This window comes from Neoarius graeffei, chromosome 5, assembly GCF_027579695.1.
Source record: "Neoarius graeffei isolate fNeoGra1 chromosome 5, fNeoGra1.pri, whole genome shotgun sequence".
Taxonomy (NCBI): Eukaryota; Metazoa; Chordata; class Actinopteri; order Siluriformes; family Ariidae; genus Neoarius; species Neoarius graeffei.
Genome location: NC_083573.1, coordinates 17,845,727 through 17,858,297, shown reverse-complemented (window position 1 = coordinate 17,858,297; position 12,571 = coordinate 17,845,727). Strand labels below are relative to the sequence as shown.

The window sequence follows — 12,571 nt, the reverse complement described above, 5'->3', positions numbered from 1 at the left end:
GGTCATATTTACGCAGAAATATAGAAAATTCCAAAGGGTTCACAAACTTTCAAGCACCACTGTATCACCACAAGGAACCGATCATAAGTGCAAGGCAATGTATCTCACAAACACATCACCATCGAATAATGAAATTTGTAACTTTATTTCATAAGATAGATGGGGTTTTTATCCAGCGCTTATTTTAAATTTTTTTTTTTTAAATAATGTGGGATAACAAATTTTATAGAAAATATCCACGACAGTTTCATGTAAAACTAGCTAAAACAGGTTCATTAGTCCACTAGCTTGTTGACCAGTTGTAACCAGACACCAGTTTAACATCAGTTTTGAAATATGAAGATCGCAGCTCAAACCCTCGGAGCTCATACACTGCATTCGGTCAAGGAGGATGTTTTCCAGTAGTTTTTTTTTTCCTGAAGGTTTTTATCTTACTGGGGTTTTTTTCCATAGTGGGCAACGTGTCTTTGCATTGTATACTTTCTTACCTGAACGATTTTTTACTCTGCACACTTGTGTAAACATAATTATTGTAGAGTTCAATAGCAATTATGAGCATCTTTCCTTAGTGTTAGATAATCTAAAACTACCATGGATCAATATTAATTAGTTCTTATATCTGATAATATTCAATCGTAACTATACAGTAATGATGTAAAATGAAAGCGCTGGTTCACTGCTGTCCACCAGGCACCCAGCAGAGTCACACCATAATAAATGTCGTGGTGGTGTTTCTGGGTGTCAAAGAAAGTAATAAATAAGTATTCATAAGTGCTGTGCTTATCTCTTTATTGGTATCACTGTCACAAGACAATGCAGCAATTTACTGACGTGAAATACACTACACTACACTACACAATTCAAATTCATATGCTATAATATTATTATTCTATTCAGGCTGATTTTTTTCCCTTGCAAATATCTTGCTAATACACTCATCAGGAGCTCCACTTTTAGGCAGTGACTAATAAAATGACACATAAACACATATAGTCACATTGATCCTTAACTACCTTCTAACTCAGGGATTTTTGCTGATGTATAATAAACCAAAAATTGCCAAGCTGTTGGGCGCTTGGCCAAGGCCCTTAACTCTATTGACCCCACATAGAAGTGTGGAAAAGGTGTAAGAAGAAGAATCATCATCTCTGGAAATATATTTGATAATCTTATAATTATTCTATACTACTCTAATCTAATAACTAGGTTGGATCAATTTGCCACATGCATTCACTTGCCAAGTTATTATTATTATCCATCCAGCCATTATTTGTAACTGCTTATCCTGTGCAGGGTTGTGGGCAAGCTGGAGCCTATCCCAGCTGACTATGGGTGAGAGGTGGGGTACACCCTGAACAAGTCACCAGTTCATCGCAGGGCTGACACATAGAGACAAACAACCATTCATACTCACATTCACACCTACGGTCAATTTAGAGCCACCAATTAACCTAACCTGTGTGTCTTTGGACTGTGGGAGCACCCGGAGGAAACCCATGCAGACACAGGGAGAACATACAAACTCCACAGAGAAAGGCCCCCGTCGGCCACTGGGCTCGAACCCAGAACCTTCTTGCTGTGAGGCGACAGTGCTAACCACTGTACCACCCTTATTATTATTATTATTATTATGGTGGCACGGTGGTGTAGTGGTTAGCGCTGTCGCCTCACAGCAAGAAGGTCTGGGTTCGAGCCCCGTGGCCGACGAGGGCCTTTCTGTGAGGAGTTTGCATGTTCTCCCTGTGTCCGCGTGGGTTTCCTCTGGGTGCTCCGGTTTCCCCCACAGTCCAAAGACATGCAGGTTAGGTTAACTGGTGACTCTAAATTGACCGTAGGTGTGAATGTGAGTGTGAATGGTTGTCTGTGTCTATGTGTCAGCCCTGTGATGACCTGGCGACTTGTCCAGGGTGTACCCCGCCTTTCGCCCGTAGTCAGCTGGGATAGGCTCCAGCTTGCCTGCGACCCTGTAGAACAGGATAAAGCGGCTAGAGATAATGAGATGAGATTTTATTATTATTATTATTAGTAGTAGTAGTAGTAGAAGTAGTAGTGGTAGTATTTTCCCAAGTTATTTATCTTTCCCTGGCATCACAGAGACACATGCAGTATTATATGTTCACTAAGGCCTGTAGTTAAAATGTGCAGTAATGCTGTGTAATAGCTGCTTTAAGACGTCCTTTAGTTCTATACAGGGTTGCCAGATATCTCATATATATATATATATAGAGAGAGAGAGAGAGAGAGAGAGAGAGAGAGTGATTTACATCTCATTTACCATAAAGTAACCCTCAAAGTAATCTCGAAATATATTTAATTACTTTTAATTTTAATAACTTCCGACAAACTCGTGCTCACAAAATAAATGTAATTTCCTCAGTTTAAATGTTATTATAATTTGTCTAAACTTTAATAATACCAATCTGGCAACCCTACATATGTGTTTTTTATAGGAGTAATTACCGCATTACTCAGTATATAGTATGCAACAGTCCAGTACCGTATTACTTAGTATACACGTCTACATGGGTTCAATTCCATATAGAATTCCACTCCGTGGCTACGTCCACTACACTAGATTAGGAAGTAATATGTCCTGCGCCCTATATAGTGCACTATGTGGCCGTTTAAGATTCAGCCTCAGAACTCTAGCAAGACCAGGTTTGTGTTGTTGTCATGGCGGACTTGGACGGAGGAGCGTACGAGCGGAAGGAAGCTAATAGTTTCAGTGGGAATAATAACGGGAAGAGGATGAATTCTTCCAGTTCACGGGTCGTTTCTAACTTAATGGCCAAAACACAGTATTGTGAAAAACTGCAGGAATGGATGTGGCAGTATTACTGTGGGTATGTGAGCTGGGGGACTGGCTTTCCTTTTCCTCCCTCACTTCCAACACAAGCAGCGAGTGGGAGCCTGAGAGCACCAACATGGGGGGAGGATGTGCCTAACGGAGACCTACACACCTGGTTCACTCAGTCCTATGGTGTCCCTTTGTCTTCATTTCCGTCCACTGGGGTCCCCATTGCCAATACAGCTGTTAATAATACCAGTGAGAGACAGGTAGAGATCAATAACCAGAGTCAACATCTTCCTGTCCCCCTGCACCTGCAGCAACATGGGAACATCCAACAGCCAGGTACAGCTAAAGCAAGCTGCTCAGATATTCAAGCCATAAATATCATAAATAAACATCATTTCAGTCCCAGTGTACATCTGTGCATCTAGTACTACCTAGTCTACATGATGTAAATGTTCAGGATTTGTACACCTGTACCTGTGCTGTTCCTGTAAAGTCAAGGTAAACTTTATTATCCCCCAGGGGGAAACTCAAGTGGTCCATATTGCACATCTCCTCAAAACATACCAAAGACATATGACAGACAATAGACATACCACATTAAAATAAATCTGTGATAAAAGGTGTGATGTAAGATAAAAACAATAAAAGATAAAAATAAAAGATAAAAACTGTGTGATAAATAAAATGCATAAAAGGAAATTTGTACAGATGAGTGAACTAAAGTGCAACAGATGTTTTTGGTTTGTTATTGTATAGCTAGTCTTATTGCTGTGGGTACAAATGATTTCTGGTACCTTGCTGTCCTGATTGGCCTCTGCAGAAATCTGTTATTAGACCTGGTGCTTCTTAAAAACTTTGGGAACAGAGGATGTGTTGGGTCAGTTAAAATTTGATCCATCTTTCTTAAAATAAGCTCATTGTACAGCTCGACTGCAGATGTCTGGTCCACACCAATAACCCGGCTGGCTGATTTAATGATACGCTGCAATTTTTTGTGGTCCTGTACGTGCATATTTCCATAGATGCAGATTAGCCCAAATGATAAAATACTCTGTAAAAGTGATTTATAAAACAATTGGAGAATACTGCAGTCTAATCTAAAATCTTTGAATTTCCTAAGAAAGAACATCCTCTGTTGTAGCTTCTTACAGTGGTCTGTGCACACTGGTTAAAACACAATCTGTCGTCTATCTCTATTCCCAAATACTTGTAAGATGAGACCCGCTCTATCTGTTCGCTATTAATCTTGGATGGGGAGATGGGTATTCCTTTTTTGCTAAAATCTATCACCATTTCCTTTGTCTTTTTAACATTGACCAATAAAAAGTTGTCTGTACACCACTTAATAAAACCCTGAACCTCCCTTTCAAAACCTTCAACGGATAAGGTGTCAGAATGTAAGAAGCCCACCAGTGCTGTCGTCGGCGTACTTAAAAAAGGTATGAGCTGGGGAGGATGCCTGGCAGTCATTGGTGTACAGTGTGTATAAAATTGGTGACAGAACGCAACCTTGCGGTGCTCCAGTATTAATTTTTTCAGTGAGGAGATGTGGGAGTTAAATCTTACTTGCTGACTGCGTTCAGTTAAAAAAGCATTAATCCACAGTATGAGTCTGGGATTTACTCCTAGGTGTAGAAGCTTTCTCACCATCAAATGTGGTTGTATTGTGTTAAAAGCACTGCTAAAATCAATAAAAACAATTTTTACCTGTGCTGTGGATTTCAGGTCAAGAATATTTCATTCCCTCTCCTCTCCATCGCTTCCTGGCTGAGATGGTGGACTTCTTCATCCTCTTTTTCATCAAAGCAACCATCATCTTAAGCATAATGCACCTCAGTGGAATGAAGTGAGTTGGGTCTGTATGCCAAGTGTCTGTAGGTTCAATTAATTTCATTCAACTTTCAAATTTACTAGAGCCGCTACAATTATCGACACCTTAACTACCTTTTGGCCATTGAGAAAGTAGAAAAGACTTTCAATACGTAAATTGTGCATGAATAATTCCTCAAACTTCCACTGGAAAAAAATGAGTTGATTCCCGATTACTTAGCGTGTCTGATCACGTGACACCTTTGTCCACAGTTATCGACACCGTTCCACAATTATCGACATCCAGATGATTTATTTATTTTAAAAATTATCTGTGGTATTAAGTTAACAAAACAACATCTAGTTTTTATTTAAAATTTAGCAAAATATCTTTATATAATTATATTGATGTGTGTTTATGTAAATGAGGAAGAAATTCTAATGTTTGTAAACAAATGAACTGATAATGTTTAACCTGTGTCGGAAAATCTTTTTGTTCCACTTTCTAAGTATTTTCGTAGATCACATTTTGTTAATCATTCATTGTTGTTTGTATTAATTTCTAGTTTTGGAGTTTACCAATAAATGTCAACAGGCAGTTGACACTGTAACCACATGAAAATCCAGGTCAAAAGTCGCATGTCATTCCTCGAACCAAAATATAAAATGTCTACTGATATTGTAATATGTGGTAGATATTTACAACAAACTGCAAAAAAAAAATTCTGAATGGAATAGAAAAATCTGATATTTCAAGCATGTCATTTTTTTATATGCTAGGAATTTAATTCTGGTCTAATTCTATTTATTGCAATCGGATTTGAAATACTCTATAAACATTCCATTCTGTTATGAATCAGGAAAAAAATATTATAAATCGCACCACTTTTTTTTTTTTTTTTTTTTTTAAAGTACTTAATCTACTTCAACAATGTTACACAAAGATCGATCCATAACAGTTGTAAATGTCACTTAATTCCACAGGGTGTCGATAATGGTGGACACCGGTGAAAGTGATCACTATTATTGACACCTCACGTGACTTCTCAAACGTGCATTTAGATACAAAATGCCGCCTGTCAAATGAAAGAGTAAGAAACAAAGTAGGTTTCGACAAGGAGATCATGAAATATCTGTGAATTTGATAAGTAAAAACATGTCCATGATCTTTCCACCATGTTTACCTGCAATGATAACATCCGGGTTTTCCTCAAATTGCTGATCGTGCTAAAAAAAAATTCTATCTCAGGTAATGTGTGTCATCAGACGACAAGATCAAAGGGCGAGGGGGGTCTTCCGGTTGATTGATTGATTAACCAGTAATAACTGTTGTAACTGAAACTCACCTTTTGTAAAATTTGTTTTTTATTGGTAAATCCGAAAAGGTGCTGATAATTATGTACTGTCTAACTGTAGCTGCTGCTCTACTAAGTTTGTTTACATGTATATCAGGGGGGAGAGAGAGAGAGAGAGAGAGAATGAATGTCTCTCTGAGATTGTCACTATGCTCATCTGCGTTATATACCAGCACAAAATGAGAGCCGACTTTGGCTCCGTCTCAAATATAGATGGATAGATTTACTTTATTGATCCCAAGATGGATGGATGGTGGGACACATGGGTATTCACATACCTGGTTAAAAGTTTGACATGTCAGAGTTCGAATACTGAAACCACCATTCAACTTTCAAGTGCATGAGGAAAAAAAAAATTGTGAATATTTTAGGCAGAAAGCAACACCTGGTGTGATTGGTGTGCATCAGGACTAAAATAAGTCTTGACTGTTGATTAGTCTGTTCAACTGCTGAGATCTTGAGATCACTCCAGATTTTCACTTCTCACAGCAACAAGGTTACATTCCAGGTATTTAGCAGAGGCTCTTATCCAGAGCGACGTACAACAGGACCCCGACATACCCCCAGCACTGAGCAGCCCAGGTAGCAGTTGGGGGTTAGGGTACTTCAGCCATTCCTGCTGGTCCAGGGAATCAAACTGGCGACCTTTTGATTCCAAACCTTTAAGCCATGGCTTCCTCCAGGTTCTGGCATGCTTGCTGATCCAGGGAATTGAACCAGTGACCTTTTGGTCCCAAACCTTGAGGCCATGACTTCCCTGAGGTTCTGGGTTTGAACCTGCCTTTCTGTACAGATTTTACATGTTCTTCCTGTGCATGCATGGGTTTCCTCCAGGTGCTCTGGTTCCTCCAACCGTCCAAAGGCATGCGTATTAGGTCAACTGGCTTCTCTAAATTGCCCCTGTGTGTGTGTGTGCGTGTGTGCGTGTGTGTGTGTGTGTGTGACTAGTTGTTGGTCTCTGTGTTGACCCTGCAATATATTGGCAACCTGTCCATTCGTTTAAAGTCTGGGATTGGCTCCAGCTTCCCTGTGACCCTTAGTGGTATTGAAGATGGATGGATGGATTTTCAGTCCTCTGCTGTGGTAGTTAAAACTTTCATGAAGATAAGATTTTCTCTGGTGTCCTACTGAATATCCCCAGTATGTTCAAAGAACTGGCTTTTTGGGTCCAACATAAAGTTTAAACTTTATAGAACGTCTTGATTTGCTGTCATGCTCATGGCATCCTGTATCTCTGTATCTATTAATATTTTTAGGGACATATCGAAATTTGCCATGCACTTCATTGTGGAAGAAATAGATGAAGACACATCAATGGAGGAGCTGCAGAAAATGATGCTCGTGGCTCTTGTGTACCGGATATTGGTGTGCTTCTATGAGGTCAGCTTGAATACACAGATCTAATGAAGTTCTTGTTGAATATGGTCATGTATACCCAATTATCCACATGCCTGTATGTTTAGATTATATGTATTTGGGGAGCTGGTGGAGCCACGCCAGGGAAATTTCTGCTTGGCCTACAAGTGGTCACATGTGACACTTCTGTCCTGGTGCAACCCAACCGAGTGCGTGTGGTGCCTGCGACTAACGTCAGTCTGTCAGCGTAAGTTCTGATGCCTATTTTAATTCTCAATATAAATGAGTGAAGGAAGATACCTGCCAAAAAAAAAAGTACAGATGCTATCAGAGCTGCATCATAATATTAAGCAATTACATTCATTCACCTACCAGATGCTTTTATCGAGACTGACCCGAGTTGAGCAGTTGACGTTTAAAGCGCCTTGCTCAAGGCCAGTAAACGTCTTAGCACGATCTATGACATCTATAAAAATGCTGCACAGGCCCAGTCGAGATTGAATTAGGATCCAGATGGCAAGAGATAGAAGAGGTTTCATTATTAAGGCACGGAGAAAGAAGGTTGCAGGAGCTTCAGTCACAAACACTGTTCAAGTGGTTGTGCTTCAGGAAGAACAGTGACTAAAGTGGCCTTCTGCTTTTAGATCGATGGGGAGACCTAGATCAGTAAAATAGGCTGTGATGCTTGTGCATTAGTGTGATATGGAAGGAAGAACAGAAGAGCATAATCACTTCATGTTGTTCAGTATACACTGATCAGCCATAAAATTAAAAAGAACAACTTTATTTATCATGCGTACACTTAAGCACAGTGAAATTCCTCTCTGCATTTAACCCATTTGAAGTAGTGGACGCACACATGCATGAGCAATGAGCGCGCACACATACCCAGAGCAGTTGGGGTCAGGTGCCTTGCTCAAGGGCAATCCAGGCCATGGCTGCTCCATGTTAACTTAACCACATGTCTTTGAACTGTGGTGGAAACCCACGCAGACACGGGGAGAACATGCAAACTCTACACAGAAAGGCCCCTGTCAGCCTCTGGGGTCGAACCCAGAACCTTCTTGCTGTGAGGCGACAGTGCTAACCATTACATCACTGACAGGTAAAGTGAATGACCTTGATTGTTGTTACAATGGCACCTGTCAAGGGGTGGGATATATTGAGCACTAAGGCCAAGTTTACATTAGACCGTATCTGTCTCGTTTTCTTCGCGGATGCACTGTCCGTTCACATTGAAACGCCGGGAAACGGGACTCCGCCAGGGCCCACGTATTCAACCCAGTTCGTGTCTGGTCCGGTGCTGTGTAAACATTGAGGATACGCGGATACGCTGTGCTGAGCTCTAGCTGACGTCGTCATTGGACAATGTCACTGTGACATCCACCTTCCTGATTCGCTGGCGTTGGTCATGTGACGCGACTGCTTAAAAACGGCGCGGACTTCCGCCTTGTATCACCTTTCATTAAAGAGTATAAAAGTATAAAAATACTGCAAATACTGATGCAAATACTGCCCATTGTGTAGTTATGATTGTCTTTAGGCTTGCCATCCTTCCACTTGCAAGTGGTAAGTGACTTGCGCATGCCCGATATGCACTGGGATCACACACACAGCGGCTCAGTCCCGAATCACTGCTCGTGCGCTTCACTCGTGCGCTCTGTGAGCTGCGCAGGGCCGGAGTGCGCACCCTCCAGAGGGCACTCGCTGTTCAGGGCGGAGTGATTTGGAGCGCAGGATGCCTGCGGAGCCGAGTCGCTGAGGAGAAATTTACACATTTACACATTTCAACTTACGTGCCGTCTAATTAGTCGTGTGATTAGCGTATCCGTGTATTGGCGTTGCTGTGTGCACGCGAATCGTGTATTGGCGTTGCTGTGTGCACGCTAATCGTTTTTAAAAACGTTAATCTGATGATCCGCTGATACGGTCTAATGTAAACCCCACCTAAGAGAACAGTCAGTTCTTGAAGTTGATGTGTTGGAAGCAGGAAAAATGGGCAAGTGTAAGGATCTGAGTAGCAATGACAGGCCATTTTTTTTTTAAAAGTAGTTGTCATAGTGTTGTGTAATGTATCAAAGAGCGTGAAGATCTGAATTGAAAACTTGCTTCATTTTGTAAATATGTCTAAAAAAAAAAAAAACAAAGTTATGAACATTTGAAAATCCAGTGTTTTTATAAAATTTCCATTTGCCCTGGTCCCAAACCAGCAATCATTTTCCATTGGTTTAATTTTCCATTCATGAGAAGGGAAAAAAAAAAACCTCAATCAGAAATTAACAGACCAAAAAGCCAAAATGAAAGAGATTTAGAATTTTGAGTATCAGGGTAAGAATTACAGATAAAGGCTGCTGCTTCCTCTTCTTGTAGATCACAATTATGCACCTAGAAGGCTTTAAAGTAATACATCAATGAAATTGGTCCATTTGTGTTTAAACGTAAAAGCCAGAATTTAGCGGGTATGTTCACTTTAAATTGTGGACACCAAGCATGACTAATGATGGTGGTGCTCGAATGCGCTGTGTACAAGAGGGACAAACTTTTTAATTCTCTTCAAAACAGTATTACTGATGTTTATACATCATCTCATTTTTTTTCCTCCATGAAAAAACATGAGGAAAATCTTTTTTTTCTTTTTTTAGGAAGGATACAAATTTTTCCTCAGTGATTTCGATCTTTCGCGGGCACTAGACAGCAAAGCGTTCAGCCGATTTTATTGGAAAATCAAGTCAACATGAGAGATTTGACCACTCAGTGGGAATCATGAGTTTCAAGCTGATTGAACCAACAGTGAGCGAGCTGGAAGCAACAACAAAACACATGGACCGGTGACGAATATCACTAAAAAACCCAAGATGGCAGCGCCCATGAATTTGGTGTATTGCATGACAATGTTAAACAATTAAAGTAAAAGCTCATCGCAACACCGCACAAAATTAATAATGTTCCGTAAATATGTCCTATGCCAAACGAGAACATGCTGTTCTCCCATGCAAACATATGGGAGGTTCATCAGTGCAGTGGCGCACTGTCAAGCCTAATCTGAGTGACTTTGGGTCTGAGCATCTCCAAAATGGCACAGCTTGTGGGGTGTTCCTGGTATGCAGTGGGAACCAGTGAACTGGAGACAGGCTCATGGGTGTTGAAGGCTCATTGATTCTCATGGAGCATGAAGGCTAACCCATATGGTCCAATCCCACAGAAGAGCTACTGTAGCACAAACTGCTGAAAAAGTTAATGCTGGCTAAAACAGAAAGGTGTCCTTCCTTGGACCACTTTTGGTAGGTACTGACAACTGCGTAGTGGGAACGCTCCAAGATGTGCCGTTTTGGAGATGCTCAGACCTAGTCATCTAGCCATCACAATTTGGCCCTTGTCAAAGTCACTCAGCTCCTTACACTTGCCCATTTTTCCTGTTTCCAACATGTCAACTTTGAGAACTGACTGTACTCTTGCTGCCTAATATATCCCACCCCTTGACAAGTAATGAGATAATCAATGTTATTCACTTTTTTTTTTTTTTTTTTAATTTTATGGCTCATCGGTGTATAATAGGTTTATTTAGGTTCGGCAACTATTGTTTTTTCATAATAAGAAACATTCAATTATATCAATTCAATCTTGTTCATCTGTATTCTCAGGAGCATTTAGATCAGAAAATGTATTCTGCCTGTACATATATATCCGAACTCTTAACTTGATTGTGTAATCATTATATTACTGTACATCTCTCTTCTCTTAGGTCAACCATCCGAGCCCTAAACAAAAACTTCTCCATTGCATTTTTTTTCCCGGCATTCATCACGCTGCTCTTTTTCCAGCACAACAGAACTGTGTATGATATTGTAGCAGGGACTATCGTGGTCAAGAGAAACAGACATGGGTGATGTGTGTGGATCCGTACTACCTGCTGAGAAAACAACTCCACATCATGAAGAACTGAGCCAAAGAGCTGCTGGGTCACAGGAAAGGGAGAAAAGGAGGAAGTCCTCCAAGCAGAGAAGTGTTAGACATCAAGTATTTTTCACTTCAGGTACTCCGAGGGAGCGTTTGAAAGATTTGCTGCAGCGAATGATTAGTATTTATTTTTTGATGACGTTTGGCATGTACAACATGAAGTGAATTTTTTTTTTTTTAAGCATTTTTCAAAAATTTCAGAACATGCAGTGTAATGAGTAACATGGAAATTCCAGTAAGTGTTAATTTTTGTTTGCTAGTTACTGTATTTAGCATGTTTCTGTGTCTGATCTGAATATCAGAAGGTTAAACTGGAATAGATGCACTTGAAACAAACAAGTCAATCAACATTAACTAAAAGTTTATCGCCCCGAAACAGAATAATGCTGGAGGGTTTTTTTTTTGTTTGTTTTTTTTGTAAAGCAGAATATTTGCCTTTGCATCACTACCTACCTTAAGTAACAAAAATACACTGATCTAATGACTAATTAGTTTATGTATAATTTTTTTTTTTTAATTTATCTCCATTATCACTTCAAACCACCTCATCTGAACAATACAGCTGAACAATTCAGATCAAGATCTTTGTCATGGTTATTTGGCAAAACAATTTCATGACTTTAAAAACATCACAGTATCTAACTAAAGTTCATTTATTTTACTGATTGTGCCTTTAATATAAATATGCTAATAAATTTCTCCAGTATGTAAATTGTGATGTGTATTATTGTATTAATCTTGAGCTTTCCTGAGTTTTGTAGCGAGGCCTGGAACTATGCAAGTTGTCCAAATGTTTTCCAAGTTTAACTCCCTATCTGAAAAGCCAATACACTACTGTTACGCAAATATTGTCAAGCGACTAGAACAAGATGACATTGCTGAAAGAATTAGAAGAGTAGAGTATACCTCATCAAGCTACATATTATCAACATCAAAATCAAATCACTTGAACGTAGGATAATACTAAAGCTGTACACCAAATTTCATCCAAATCCATTCACTACTTTTTGAATTACGTTGGGAACAGACAAAACGATTCCTGGATCTACAGTACATATGTATGCAGATTTGCATCAAAATCCAATCAATTGTTCATTTGCCCATGGTCCACTTTTCCTCCAAATTTCACCAAAATTCGTTCAGTACTTTTTGAGTTACGTTGGGAACAAACAGCCAGCCACAGGGAGACCAGAATCCACACATTGTCTTTATTGTTATCTTTTTAATCTGTTTCTATTATTAATATACTAGGTTAACTGGTGACTCTAAATTGACCGTAGGTGTGAATGGTTGTCTG

At 39.8% G+C, this 12,571-nt stretch overlaps 1 protein-coding gene across 1 annotated transcript; it reads left to right on the top strand.

Annotated features, from left to right (window-relative positions):
- The first annotated feature begins 2,668 nt into the window (after nt 1-2,668).
- On the top strand, nt 2,669-11,762 carry fam8a1b (family with sequence similarity 8 member A1b). Its single transcript, XM_060920441.1, has 5 exons — nt 2,669-3,133; nt 4,523-4,643; nt 7,218-7,341; nt 7,425-7,564; nt 11,060-11,762. The coding sequence occupies exons 1-5, from the start codon at nt 2,674-2,676 to the stop codon at nt 11,202-11,204; spliced, it is 990 nt and encodes a 329-aa protein (XP_060776424.1). The 5' UTR covers nt 2,669-2,673; the 3' UTR covers nt 11,205-11,762.
- Nucleotides 11,763-12,571: the final 809 nt, after the last annotated feature.

Excerpts from the sequence above, each read along its gene's own strand:
- fam8a1b (XM_060920441.1), top strand. The coding sequence starts at position 2,674 with ATGGCGGACTTGGACGGAGGAGCGTACGAGCGGAAGGAAGCTAATAGT. Across the intron at positions 3,134-4,522 it reads TGGGAACATCCAACAGCCAG|GTCAAGAATATTTCATTCCC; the intron begins GTACAGCTAAAG and ends TGTGGATTTCAG. Across the intron at positions 7,565-11,059 it reads ACTAACGTCAGTCTGTCAGC|GTCAACCATCCGAGCCCTAA; the intron begins GTAAGTTCTGAT and ends CTCTTCTCTTAG.